This window comes from Aulonocara sp. 'chitande type north' Nkhata Bay, linkage group LG19 (assembly GCF_057382095.1).
Source record: "Aulonocara sp. 'chitande type north' Nkhata Bay isolate Kocher_YH1m ecotype deep benthic linkage group LG19, A_spYH_male_GT1.1, whole genome shotgun sequence".
NCBI lineage: Eukaryota > Metazoa > Chordata > Actinopteri > Cichliformes > Cichlidae > Aulonocara > Aulonocara sp. 'chitande type north' Nkhata Bay.
Genome location: NC_141362.1, coordinates 5,589,290 through 5,604,538, shown reverse-complemented (window position 1 = coordinate 5,604,538; position 15,249 = coordinate 5,589,290). Strand labels below are relative to the sequence as shown.

Below are 15,249 nucleotides of genomic sequence, written 5' to 3'. Positions count from 1 at the left end.
ATCAAGTTGATTGGCTGTTTCTGGAACAAACACTGATAGAAATAAGATATAAGATAGAAATAAGATATGGAGAAATATTTGCTACTTGGATTAATGCACTTTATAAAAATCCTAGGTCAAAAGTTAGGCTTAACAGTTGTTGTTCTGATTCATTTATGGTGGAAACGGGTGTGAGGAAAGGGAGACTCATTATCACCAATTCTCTTTATTGGCTTTATAGGCTCTTACTTTTTCTTTTGGGACTTTAGAGAAACATATGGCTCAGACCAGAGGTACATTTTACGGATACTCCTATTCATTGCTGGGAAAATGAGAACTCTGAAGTGGAAGAAAACAAAACCACCATCCATAACTCAGTGGATACAGAGAATGAATAAGTCTACATAATAGAACAAATGACTGCAAGTCTGCAACTGAAGAAGGGAAAGAACTAAAGAAGAGTGTGCCAGAATTCCTCTGCTATTACATGAGAGACTGATAAAGTCATAGATAAAGAATGAAGTCTTCCTCATCACTGCTAATTTACCACATGCTAAACTTTAGAAAGGTAAGCTTTACATTCAATTCAATTTTATTTATATAGAACCAAATCACAACAATTACAATTGATATTGTAAGGAAAAGATCCTACAATAATACAGTGAAAACCGAGACAACTCCAACAAAAAAGTGAACCCCTTTAAGCAAGCGCTTTGGCGACAGTGGGAAGGAAAAACAAAGGGACGACCATCTGCTACGACCGGTTGACACACTGTAGAAGAGAGACAGAGATAAATAATAGATAAGATTAAATGCAGTGTGGTTTATAAATAAAAAGTGAGTGAAAACAGTGAATGAAAAAGAAACACTCACTGCATTTTAGGAAGTCCCAGCAGCCTAGACCTACTGCAACATAACTAAGGGTGGATTCAGGGTCACATTATCGAGCTCTAACTATATGTTTTATCAAATAGGAAAGTATTAAACCTAATCTTAAAAGTAGAGAGGGTCTCTGTCTACTGAATCCAAACTTGAGGCTGGTTCCACAGAAGAGGGACTTGAAAGCATGCGCCTTTAAATATCCTTGTAACCACAAGTAAGCCTGCAGTCTGAGCATGAAGTGCTCTTATTGGGTGATATGGTGCTATAAGGTCATTAAGATAAGATGGTGCCTGATTATTCAAGACCTTGTATGTGATGAGAAGTACATGATTGTATACTGTCAGAATGTCACAGCAATAGGATATTTCAGCATTCACGTTTCATAAAAACTTGATGTCATGCTTTGAGTGTGTTATTTCAAACCTATGGGAAGCACATGGATACATGAACAGGCAGTGCTGCACACACCCACACAGATACGGAGAGAGCAAGAGAGGCTGGCAGTGTGTGTTGGTCTGATTAATGACGGCACCAGCAGAGCAGCTCTGAGCCAGCTGTCACATGACATCTGATGACTGCCTCCCTCCCCCTCTCTCTCTCTCTCTCTCTCTCTCTTTCTCTCTCTCCCTCTCTCTCTCTCTCTCTCTCTCTCTCTCTCTCTCTCTCTCACACACACACACACACACGCACACACACACACACACACCTCTCAGTCTTTGTTTCTCTCGCACCTTCCACCCATCCAAACTCCCCTGTCCTTTATCCACTTTTTTTGCCTTTTCTTTCTCTCCTCTGACGAACTATCTGTAAAGACACAACATCAAAGAGAAAACGCAGTGAAATAACAAACATCCTTTCTTGCTTTCTTTCTCTGTCTCAGTGATGAATAAAGGCCAGAGTGTGACAAAGTATTACCGGTGGATCCAGAAGAATGGTGGTTACATCTGGATCCAGTCCAGTGCCACCATCGCTATCAATGTGAAAAACGCCAGCGAGAAGAACATCATCTGGGTCAACTACGTTCTCAGGTCAGAGGTCGACAATGTGATAATGATCTTGTGGTACAATGGTATGGTGGAACAGTCCAAAAAATTACCTCCTACCTCTTTTTTCTTATTGCTTTTCCTTGATCTCTGTGGAAACATTAGGAGGTCAAGGAGAGTTTATCAAAACTCATTCAAAAGAAGTAAAAGAGAAGCTGCTCAGAGAATCCAGATGTATGTATACTAGACTCTTAAACAAATGCAGATGTCCAGAAAATGGAGAGTTTTACAGGGACAAGAGCCTCTGCAGATTAATTAAAGAAACAAAGCCAATGAAATGAACTAAATCACATTTTCTTATTTTTTCCTGCTTGAGAGTGATCCAGTGTAACTCCTTTTCTTGTCCCTGTTTTCTACGGCCAACGAAACCTAAACGGGGACATCTATCACTTATCCCAGTTGACCTGACATAATAATGAATTAATGAATTGCATAGCTGGCAATGCAAAAGCACACATTTCTAATGCAAACTAAATTGTAGCCATCCTATCATATAATGTAAGCTGAAAAATAATACAACTGTGATTTGGTGGTTGAAGAATGTGATGAACTGTTTCAGTTAAATTCACCAGACCAAAGTTTCAGCCAAACATCATTACAACATCAGTTTTTTTCTAATTTACATAGAGGTGCAAAGTACTGTAGATTAATATCATACAGAAATTAATAAAGCCAGCTTTCATTGACTATTTTGTTTTACTTTTAAAGAATAGACAGACATACTTTATAAAAACATTTGCATCCTCCCCATTTTACTTTATAATGCATTCACGATTGGAGCCATGTTATTATAAATTATACATTATAGCCAGGGGGGCACATAAGTGGTCCGCAGGTGCACATTCGCTGTCAAAATAAAAGACGCGCACCAGATAAGAAGTTGCAACGTGCGTTTGCGTCCATATAAAAGGCACTGTTTTTGTCCGCTAGAGTGGGATTTTCATGGCACATTCTGCACCACATCTCTGTGCGTTCATCATTTGTTTGAAGCCAGCTCACCTCCAGCAACCACTTTTCCGATAATACGTGCTTCTTTTGCGGTTCGGACTCCTTCTGACATTTCTTTGGAGGTGGAGGAACACCAAAGTAATTGCTTAAAGGAGTTTGCTTCTTCGACATCTTTAAGAGTTCTAAACAAATATCTGTCGTCCTCCAGAAAATCTTATGTGCGCAAACGCGCGTTGCAACTTCTTCGCGTCGTGTCTTTTATTTTGACAGTGAATGCGCACCTGCAGACAACTTATGTGCAGCCCTGATTATAGCTGACATTTATTTTCATTAGATTTGACCAAGGCAATCGATGAACAAACGTTTCTTCTGTCACTGACAAATTTTCTGTGTCTTTGCAGTAATCCAGAGTATAAAGACACACCCATGGACATTGCCCAGCTGCCAAACCTGCCTGAGAAAGCTTCAGAGTCCTCTGAAACTTCAGACTCTGAGTCCGAGTCCAAAGAAAACTCAGGTGGGTAGAAAAGGGAGAACAGAGGAGCAACATATAGTTGCTAAAAAAAAAAAAAAAGGTTTTACATATAGTTGATATATTTGACAATATTTGGAGTAATCTGCTGGCCTCTAGTGCATAGCCTGATTCCTGCCATCATTTTCTTCAGCCATAGTTTGAAGAAGAGCAAAGATTAAAAAGCCGTATGAGTTCTGCTTACCATCATGTCCATTCAGTCACGTTTTAATGGAGATAGGCATCAGCGTCATTTATATTTTGTGTATTCTTTTCTTTTTTTTGTTTTTGCTCCTCTGGATTCCGTTGGATCTAGAGGGCCTCTGACAAAACTGATCTTATCCCAAACGCAACAGCTCCTAGATGGCAAAGCCTATGTAAAATAAAAAGAGTGAACCAAAAAGATATAAATCAGATCATATTCTTACATTGTATAAATATTAGAATAGTTACAATATTGCACAAAATGCTTCTAAAACCTACATGATTCCTTAACAGCACCTGTTCAAATACAACCAGAAAAAAGAAATATGGTTTGAAGAAGAGAAGCCAAAGATATTTTATCAGCTGGTGCCAGTGTGCTGACTTTGCCAGGCTGAAATGTCTTGAATGCCAACAGCTGCAGGGACTGGGCGCTCACTGGCAGTGTTGCAAACTGCGACAAAATGACAAAATGACAAAATATGGTACAGCTGCACAGCATCACACAATGCCTCCAAACTTCACACATCACAAAATCCTGCAAAATGCCTCAAATAAAGGCCACAATACACAAACACCCTCCAAGAAATGCACCAAAATGGCACAAAGGAAAAAAACTGTGAAATAACACATTCTGCTCATCGTTGGAGATCTGCAAATCACAAAGGTTTAGGCGATGCCATCTCAGTCCTGTAGGCAGGGGAATCTTCTTTTGTGTGAAAAACAATTCTAGAAAATATTTTTAAATGAATAACATTTCTTCAGGGATAAATTCTGTGCTACTACTTTTTCTTTGTGTGTAGTTTAGGTCATAAAACAGCTTAATTACAATATTTGACAGTGAGTACTAAAACAGGAGACTATAATAAATAAACCCTTGACACTACAGACACTGTAGTGCTGCTGTTAGTTTGAAATTTATTTTGTTCCCACTACAGAGGCTGTCCAAACTTCGTAGTCCCATTGATTCGCTGCAACAGATCAGTAAAGAAACACGATTACAGACCTCGATACAAAATGCTGGAATAACATCTGGAAGCAGAAGATATTGTATTAGACTAAGAAAAAGGGAGCTCTGTTCAGTGAATGCACTTGTCAGCAGTCTTGAGTCATTTGTTTGTACAGACATGGCACACCAAAAATGAAGGAGGGCTTTGCCGTAAACCTAAAAAGCAACACTCAGCTTCTCAGATTCTTGGTATAACATTGTCTGCACACGCACAAGTACAAACTTCATCAGTCTTATATGTCAGCTGAGGGGATAAAGACTTCTCTCTCTCAGGTTTGCCTACTTGTATTTCTTTATTGGATACAGAGAGGTAAGAAACTTCCTTGAAATTTTAACTCAGGCTAGTCATTTCATATCGTGTCAGAGCAAACCAGCTGATAAAACTTCCAGCCAACCACTCTGACAACTACCATTTTAACCATTTTAGGCTTGACTGATGAGGTAAAGACCCTGCAATAATATGTTGGGGCTGTTGTTGTAATTTGGTGCTATATAAATAAATTGTTTTAGACCTCGAATCGGCATTAAAAAAACATGACTGTATAGTGTTTTTAATAAACCAAATGCCCGATGGCATCTGGTGCTTAAGAGGTATTAATTCTAAATTTTGAATTTGAAAATCAAAACTAGAACCCCGAATTGGATAAGCGGGAGGTAATAGATTGATGGAGAAGCCAAAACTTTCTGTTAAATGTTTTGGAAACTGTTCACTAGATTAAACAAATTCATCAGAATCAATTTACTAGATACACAAGGATGCCTCACAGGTGATAACCTGAGATCTTGAAAACACTGATATCTGAATTCAGATCTAGAAACAGAAAACAAGGATTTTATTCACCTTGTGTCACCAGCATTTTAAGCAGCAGATAATAGTGAAGGAGACAAAGCTCAAAGCAGTGTCATTACAGCTGAATTTAAAGCAAGCCTGGGCCTCCACCTTGAGCGTAATATTATCAAGTCCACCAGCCTGTGCTGGCATGATGGGAATCAGTGCCAGCTGTTATTCTTGCTGGAGGAGAGTGGTTCTGGCACACTGTTGGCTGTAAACTGACGCCAGCTGCTGCAGGAAGTGTCCAGCTTCAGCTCCAACAGGCCTGCGATGCCCCAGTTTGACATATTTTAAAATGAGATATCTGCTCTTTGACATTTGTTCTCTTAAGATGCAATGTATGTACAGAAGGAGAGCCTATGAATAAAGATGTCTAAAATGGCAAACAAAGTTATCTTTACCCCGCCCCCCCCCCCCCCCCCTTTTTTTTTTTTGTGGGGCAGAATACAGCAGATTGTCTGTCACATGCAAAATTGGCATACCATAATCTAATAAGTTTTACTTAGCCTACGTTACTACTGTGAATTATTACAACAATATGGATTAATCCGCAGCTGAAAATCCTTCCCATCAAATACCTCCTGATTCACAAATAAGATAAATAAAAAATTGAAGTAATGTAAAAATGCATGCTCAGTGTCGTTGCCAACGACACTGGGACAGAAGAGCAGCAGTGTTGTGTATTAACTAGCCTTGTCAGATGCATTTACAGAGAAACCAGTCAGAATTAAATAAGAAAATGAGCAGCATAATTCAAGATGTCCTCGACCTGATAGCACTATCCAAAGATTGGGTATCAGATACGCATACTGCCAAAAGTATTCACTCACCCATTCAAATGACTGAGTTCAGGCGATCCAGTGACTTCCATGACCATGTAAAATCAATCACCTAGGCATGCAGACTGCTTCCACAAACATTTGTGAAAGAATAGGCCACTCAGAGGAGCTCAGTAAATTACAGAATATTACCAACTTTCTGAGTTAAGAGCTTCTGTGAAAAGAACTCTTATCGGCTGAGCAAGACTTTTTGAACAATTTCATACTGCCAACTTTATGGGAACAGTTTGGGGATGTACCCTTCCGGTTCCAACAGGACTGCACACCAGTGCACAAAGCAAGGTCCATAAAGACATGGCCTGCACAAAGTTCTGACCTCAACCCAATAGAACACCTTTCAGATGAATTAGAGCAGAGACTGTGAGCCAGGTCTTCTTCTCCAATATGAGTGTCTTACCTTACAAAAGCACTTCTGGAAGAATGGTCCAAAATTCCCATAAAGACGCTCCTAAACCTTGTGAAAAGCCTTGGTAAAATGGTATATGTGGTTCTTATACAGTGCTTTTCTACACTACCCGCACACTCAAAGTGTGCTATACAATATATTCTCAGAAGAGCTGTAGCTGTTATAGCTAAACCCCGTGGATTAAGAATGGGATGTCACTCAAGTTTTGTGTGTGAAGGCAGACAAGTGAATACTTTTGTCAATATAGTGTATTTCACAGTGTAGTTGTTGAAATGTCTTCTTCATGTGATCTCATGGTCTATGAAAATACTTGACTCCATTTTATTGTGAAATGATATTTCATTTATATTGAACCTCCCTGGTTGGGAGGAACCTTTAAGACTACCGGTCCATTTTTAATTTTCAGGCTTGGAATACATCTGTTTTGCTTGGAAAGCACACTTAATGGAGATACAAGGTTTCCCCCAGACAAAGCAATTGAGTCGACATTTCGGATGCCATTAGGGAGTCTTAGCTCTGCCAGCTGGGCAGCCGCTGGCCTGGCCTATGTGTGTGCTGGCAGAGTTTAAAGTGTGTATGTGTTGTGTGTGTAATGGGTTAGACAGAGCCAACATGCCTGAACAGAAGCAGCTACGGATACTGAGCACACATCAGTGCATCCAGAAAACAACACATGGAATACCTGTCCTGAAAAATGTAAGGGGGCATGCAGAATTACGCAGGTATTCAATGGCAGTGTTGGCAAGTCAGTCTGACACACTCACTGGATGGAGTGCCAAGACACTTGTGTTTCCAAGAGTATAAATCTTATTGGTTTTTTTAGGGAAACTCTTCACTGTTACAACATCAGGATAAATTTTTCCACAACATTGGAGCATAATTTTTATGTCAGTGCATCAAAGTTTTTGATTCACTCCATATCAAAGCAATTAACAAATCTAATGATTTTCTTTTCCATTACTAAAGCCACACCTCTATATCATGAATGTGAGTTCACATGGTTCAGATGGTTAATGGACTGTAATTAACAAGTAAATTAATGGTTGAAACTATGGTGCACAGCATTAGTTCAAGCAGGTTATGAAGTCAGGATCTGCCACAGTTCCCTTCAGCAGCACTGGCTGCATTTGCAAATCACTTTGCAACCCATTCCTGCAAAAGCTCTTCCCTTCATGCTGTGTTTGACTACATCATCAATTTTATGTGTTCATGCAGTGTCTTGTTGCTGCTCTGGGAAGATATCATACTGCCAAATATTAAGAATCTACTTATGTCTAGAATGGTTTCGACTGTAACTGGAATCTTCTTTTTCTGCATTATAAACAAATTTTTTTTTTCGACAGACGAGAACACCAAGGCAGAGGAGAAGCCCGGCCACCAAACAGAACACAGTGAGGACCCAGAGACAGACAGCAAACGTCAGCAGCAACCCGGCCAGTCACACTGTTCATCTGAACAAGAAATGAAGCGCCAAGAAGAAGGAGATAGCTCAAGTAACCCTGAGAGCCAGGACAGTGATGACAGTCTGGAACCTTCAGATGGAGAGGGTGAGGAGCAAGAAGAGGCTGGCAGAGGAGGGGGAGGGGGAGGTGGAGGCAGGTTGGGAAGGTTAGCAGGGCTTGGAGGATTAGGGAGTCTGGGTGCCATCGGTGGACTGGGTAACCTAGGTGGGCTTCATATTAAAGTAGAGCACTACGGAGAAGGGGAAGACGTACAGCTGCGTAGCTCCCAAACGTCTTCATCAGAAGAGGAAGGAGAAGAAGAAGAGGAGGATGAAGAAGATGACGAGGATGACAATGGGTGCGTGCAAGATTGTGACAGTGTCAATGCTGGTAGCAAGCTGCAGAAAAGGCGAAAGAGGAGGAAAGTGCAGAAATGGGATGGCTCACGAAGCAGGAGGCTTCGTCTGTCTTCAACTACACCCAGTCCCATAGCAATAGGCGATACCACTCCGCTAGTCGACCCCTCCCAAGCCACAACCGCAACCTCCACCCATCTCTTAGCCTCATCTGGCTCCCCAAACAGTGCAAATGCAGCATCCTCAGTTCTGAAGATTAAGACAGAGATGGCAGAACCAATAAACTTTGACAATGACAGCAGCATCTGGAACTACCCTCCCAACAGGGAAATTTCCAGAAACGAGTCTCCATACAGCATGACCTCCAAGCCATCTGCTCCAGGGAGCCATGAGACCTTCCCCTCACCACAGGGAGGATCTCTCCAGGTAGCCATTCCTGACTCTGTCCTCACCCCTCCTGGAACTGAGGGAGGAGCAGGAGGAGTGAGGAAACCCCCTTACAATGGAAGCTCAGCCCCATCCTCTGCCTCCAGCGCTGTAAGCTTAGCTCCTCCTTCCAGCGCCTCCTCTGCCGACCCCCTATCTCCTCCCCTTTCTGCATCCCCACGGGACAAGCAACAAGGCACTCCCACCACCTCTTCTTCCTCATCTTCTTCTTCATCCTCCTCAACCTCTTCTTCTTCACTACTGTACTCTGGGGACCTTGAAGCACTTCAGCGCCTGCAAGCTGGTAACGTGGTGCTTCCGCTGGTCCACAGAGTCACAGGTACTCTGGCCTCCACCAGCACGACAGCTCCACGGGTCTACACCACTGGGACCATCAGGTATGCGCCAGCGGACGTAACTCTGGCTATGGCACAAGGCAACCTCCTCCCTAATGCTGCCATGAACTTTGTTGACGGCTCAGGGTTCGGCCTGGACCCTAAGACACCCATGGAGATGCTCTACCATCATGTCCACAGGCTCAACATGTCTGCTGCGGCAGCTGCTGGCCCCTTTGTCGGATCTCCTACTGCCACAGGTGGGAACGGTGCCCTTGGAGGTCAGATGCCAACAACAGCCAATGTTTTCACCACAGCAGAGGGACTGTTCTCAACGCTACCATTCCCAGTGTACAGCAACGGGATCCATACCACGCAGACAACACTGGAGAGGAAGGAGGATTAGCAGAAAGTATCCAAGACCGCATTACTGTGTTTTCGGAATCAACAACTGTGTCAAAGACTGCTCACTAGTAAATAAAAATGAAAGACTATTTACTTGTTTTATCAACACGGTTTAGCACTGTGTTTCCGAGAGAAGAGAAAGGAAAGGGAAGGATGACAGATGTACTCTAGCACTTTGAATCTCAGAAACTGAGCTTGCGTAACAGACGTGACCCTCAAACTTGTCCCCCTTTTCTATCTGTTTTCTCTCTCCTCCTCATCCTCTTCTCCTCTCTCAGTCTCTCGCTTTGCTCCCGTTTCTTGCGATCAGCAACTCTTTTCTCTTGAACAAACAAAAACCAGACTATTCTTTATTGTAAAGAACCCCTTTTTTGCCTACAGAGAATTCATATTGCCTAAGGACTCAGTTGGAGCCTGATGGGGATAATTTTTATTATTTGACTTGTTTCTGTTGCATCTTTATAAAGATGTGGATTGTGTGTATTTAAAGGAGGACGGTACAGGGATTTGTAACAGACAGAGAACTCTATGTGGCGTTCCTTCTTATGTATCTTGATGTGATCAAGGCTTGAAAAGAACGTTTTTAAACCGAGAGGACGGTGCTCTCTTGCGCCCCACAAAGGTCTCAGAGATAATCTTTTGAAAAAAGGTTTTTTGAGAAAGTTTCTCAATTGAGGGAATAGTTTAGTGAATTAATGCTGTTTTTTTCTTTTACTTTTATCCTTTTTTTTATATATATAAAATATTCTAGCTCAGATTTCACTTACGAATCAAGCATTAAAAAGAAAAACAAAAAAAAGCTATTTCAGCCGGGTAATGACCTGTGAATTATCGAATGTTACTACTTCCTCTTTTATCCCAGGAGTTTACCTACAGGTCTCGCACCAAACATAGCCTCCTCTACATCTCTTCCCATCTCAATCTGTCGCTCTCTCTCTTATCTTTCACGCTGTCTGCCTGACCTTTCATGTTTCTGTCCACATTTCTTCCTGTCAATTCTACAGATTTGTGGTGCTACCGACCGTCCAGTAACCCTGATTCAGCTGGCTGATGTGGGTACTGTAAACAAGCCCACAGCTCGTTGATAGACTGATATCATTTTTTTATTTTTTAGAGGGGGGAAAGATTTTAAAGTTTGTTTTTGTTTGTTTGTTTGTTTGTTTGTTTGTTTGTTTGTTTGTTTTTCTGACCTTCAGGAAAGTCAGAAACACAGGAAAAACCTGTAAATCAGCAACATTATCTCCATGTTTCACCTACATGTCCCTCTCCATTCTGATTGGGCCACAAGGGGCAGCGCAACATGGAGTTGATTGGTTGAATTTTAGGCTGTACAGTGTTGTTTTTATTTGTATGTATTTTTTTTAACTTAATCACATTAAATGCTCAGTGAGACTGAGTCTAATTAGCTAGCAGCACTAACTTAAGAAATGAATGTTGACAACCTTGACCGGTTCTTGTTTAATCACTGTTTTGTTATGCAGTTACTTTATACCTTGCTCCCCCCCCCCCCCTCTCCTCCTCTTCTTCTTCCTTAACCAGAACCACCTCCGCAAGATTTTCCTAAAAAAAAAAAATCCACTCTCTTCCATCTCATCGCCGGACCCTGTGATTAAAAACCACATATCAATAAGGAGATTGTAATAAAGACATGCATTTTCAATCAATCTATCAAACAATCAATCTAATAACTATAAGAAAAAAATGAATATGCGTTTTTTTTTTTTGAGGAAGAAAAAAATCACATTCCTTTAAACAATGTTGTCTTTGTCATTGTTCTTGTGTTTCGTGTTCTTTTCTTCCCCGAGTCTACGTTGCCAAAAAAGAGAAAAAAAAAGAATTGCTTAATCTCACAAGTTTAGTGTTTGAAAAGCACTGTGATTCTTGTTCATTTGTGTTTTTATTTCTTCTACTTTTTTGGTAATAAGAGAAAAAAGAGGATAAGTAATAATTAAAACAGTATAAAAACTGTCACACCATCCATCTTTTTAAAGCTGACAGCCCCGTTTTTGCCATCCTGCCATCCTTATTACCCAGTGTGATTAAGACGTAAAAATGTGTTACCAATGTGTTTAGTGTCACTGGCTGTCAAAAAGTCTTTCATGGCGACTTCTCTCTCTGTGTGTGTTGACTATATGCAGTATATACTGAGCTACTGTAGCTGTTTTTGTCCTTTGTCTTCTCTGTGCTCTATCTCTAGTGTGGGGGAAAGGAGAGGGGAGGGGCTAGAGGGAAAAGGAGGTGGAGTCTATGGGATGATTGACATCCCCCCAAAAAACAACAGCTCCTTGTCTCTCTTACTCCTTCTCTTTGTCCTTCTCCCTCTATCAGCAGTCTTAGTGAAACCAGTGGAGGTTCGTGGAATTTCGTGTTCGGTGGCCTTTGCAAAAAGCAAAAAAAAAAAAAAAGTTTGCAGAGTCCACCTTTTCTTTCGCTGCTTCCTTTTTGTCTTTGTAAAACCTTTTGATCTTGTTTTCTAATCCTTCTCTATCTTTCTCTCTGCTATTGCTTTTTGCTGTTGTGTAGTCTTATACAAACCTCTTTATCTCACTGTCTTTTCTCTCAGAGATGAAAAGATTCTCTAACTAGCTCAAAGGTTTATGGAGCCATGTTTTTGCCACTAAGGAATTCTGGGAATCAAAGTTTCCTGCTATTATTAGATAACTAATAAATGTTTACAGTATATTAGAAACAAATTATGACAAAGAAAAGCCTAAAGTAAGATTTTAGCTGTAGATTTATGACCCAGACAAATGCCTCAGCTGTGAAACCTTTTCCCAGGATCCCTTTGGGCTTCTTGTGTGCATTGGGTGTATTTCATTGGTTCCCACCAAAACTTGTTGACTTCCTGCGCAAACTTCTCTCACGGGACAAACAAAGTTAAACAAGTGGTTCATGGGGGAAGAAAAAAAAATCACGGTAGTCTTTCAGGACACGTAATAAAAAATGATTTTAAAGATTTCTAAAATAACTAAAAGAAGAAAAAAATATTTCGCACTATAAATCTATTTTTATAGGTGTTTTGGAAAACTGAACTGCATGTTTAGTAAGTTTGTCCGATGCATTTCTCATAGTCGAACCCTCGTTTTTTGTTGTTCTGTTTGTTTTTATTTTCAGTTGAGCAGTTTCTTTTTTCTTCTTCTTCTGTTTTCAAAGTCTGTCGAGCCCAGTCTGTTATCAAACCGACCCGGGCCTCTCATCACCCCTTCACATCAGGAAAACCAATCTGTAGGTTGTGTGCTGTCTGTGAAGAATCGATGTCTTGTTACTGCAACTAATGTGTACAACAACGAAACAAATCCAGGTTAAGAAATTGAACAATGTGCTTATTTTTTTTTGCGCTCAAGTAAGAGGAATGTGGTTTGGGCCACCCGACCTGCCAGTTTATTGTCGGGTTGTTTGTGGTTGAATGTTAAATTTGTCATTTTGGGAGCATTTTGCTGCTCCTCTAGATTTTAGCATTTTCTACCTTTTGGCAGTTTTGCATGAAAAGTGGGGGGATGGGGCATAGGTGAATGACGCTGCTGCCCCGTTTGGTAAAGAATCGGGCACGAGATATAGTGTAGGTGGTGATGACAGCGGTGGGTGTTGATAGTGGTGCGGGGTGGGTGGGGGAATACATAACTCAGACGAAAACCAGGAAATACACCCACATGTAACAAAAAACCAAACAGCCAGTCCAAGCTGTTTCAATGTTTTTTCTGTGTTTTATGTCGAAAAATGAAAACTTTGCTGGTGATTTTAAAAACTTAAAAACCTTAATCACATCTGCTGTCAAAAATACATAGTGTTTAAGAAATACAAATATTGAAAAATCACTTCATTTACCTGTGAAAAAACTGTGTCTGTGTTTTTAACTATTTCTTGTACAATTATACAGATTCTTTTATGAGGAACTTGGTGCCAAGTAGCTGAAATACGGGAGAGAGGGAATCTCTTATTATCAATGTTAACAGTGTTATAAAATTCTAAATACAAACAAATTAAAATATTAAAAAAGAGAAAACTATGGTACATTTCTATTTTTTTCCCCCTCTCAGAAGAGTGGGGGGAACTCATGACTAACTGATGCTAACTTTGAGTGCCTGGCTTATTTTTTTATTATTATTTTTGAAAGACATCTTTTTGAGTTCATTTACCATGAATAATGCTGCAAATCCGAAAATGTACATACTTCATTTTTATAGCAGTTGTTCTTTTATAAGTTTGCTAGGTTCTCATCCGTTCAGAGGAACATGTCATATACATGGTTGTCTTTCTGTAACCCGGTTTTGACCATCTTACAGGTGCCATATTCATAATAAAATTTTCTCTCAAATTTGTTACCAGATTGCATCATTTCTTCTGTTTGACACATTCAGCCATCCCGCCTCTCGCCAGAATACTGGATAATGTTACATCTCAGGCTGCCAGGTTTTCTCTTCTTTCGTCTTTCTTTTCTTGCTCTTCCTTAGCTGTTGGTTTTTTCGTTTCTTGTCAGAAAGTATCTGAGCTTTATGAAAATGTCTGAGCTCAGTTAAGTATTTTACAGATACATGGATGGACTTTATTAAATTACAACATTTTATGCATTCAGAGATAATAAACAAAAAAGATCTGGTCCTTCGCAGGTTCTAAATTTACACTATATTGCCAAAAGTATTCACTCGTCTGCCTTCACACACATATGAACTTGATTGACATCCCATAGGGTTTAATGTGATGTTGACTCACCAACACTTCGAAGACTGCGAAGACTTCCCACGAGGTTTAGGATCCAGAAGAGCATTTGTGAGGTCAGACACTCGTAGTGGATGAAAAGGCCTGGTTTGCTGTTTCTGCTCTAATTCATCCCAAAGGTGTTGAGGTCAGGCTAGTCAGTTTCTTCCATATCAAACTCACTCATCCATGTCTTTATGAAACTTGGTTTGTTCACTGGTGCGCAGTCATGTTGAAACAGGAAGGGGCCATCTTCAAACTGTTCCCACAAAGTTGCCAGCATGAAATTGTCCAAAATATCTTGGTATGTTGCATCATTAAGACTTTCTTTCACTGGAACTAAGGGGTCGAGCCCAACTCCTGAACAACAACCCCACACCATCATGCTCCCTCTATAAAACTTTACACTTCAGTTAGACAAGTACAGTTCTCCTTGCAACAGCCAAACCCAGTCACCCATCAGATTGCCAAATGGAGAAGCATGATTTGTCGCTCCAGACAACACATCTCCACTGCTCAAGAGTCCAGCAATACCACTGCGTGTTCTTGAGCTTATCTGAAGTCTGAGTCTGCAGAAGGTTTGGGACCTCTATGCACATCACCATCCGCTGACCCCCCTCTGTGATTTTACTACCACTTTGTGACCAAGTTGCTGTCTTTCCCGGATGGCAAGGAAGATTCATAGATGTTGTTAAGGAGGGCATGCAGAGGCGGTTGATGTGACAGTAGGGGATGCTGGGATAGGGTGAGATGGAAGGAGATGATCTGTTGTGACAACGCCTAAAGAAAAAGAACGAAGTAACTTCAGATGAAAAACAACCTAATACACTATTTTGACAATATAATGTATTTCAGTGTGGTTGCTGAAACAGAGATTAAGCCAAAAGTCTAGGAACAGCCTGTAGAAAAACAGGCTGTTTCTTTTTTTTTTTTTTTTTTT

The 15,249-nt window shown here is 40.6% G+C and overlaps 1 protein-coding gene across 1 annotated transcript in view; it reads left to right on the top strand.

The window, feature by feature from the left end:
- npas3 (neuronal PAS domain protein 3) overlaps positions 1–13,929 on the top strand; it is a 387,868-nt gene extending 373,939 nt beyond the window's left edge. Inside the window, exons 10-12 of the mRNA XM_086274721.1 lie at positions 1,742–1,889; positions 3,254–3,369; positions 7,994–13,929. Of these exons, the coding sequence (XP_086130847.1) occupies positions 1,742–1,889; positions 3,254–3,369; positions 7,994–9,615 (1,886 nt within the window). The 3' untranslated portion in view covers positions 9,616–13,929. The remainder of the gene's footprint in view (positions 1–1,741; positions 1,890–3,253; positions 3,370–7,993) is intronic.
- The last annotated feature ends 1,320 nt before the right edge of the window (positions 13,930–15,249 follow it).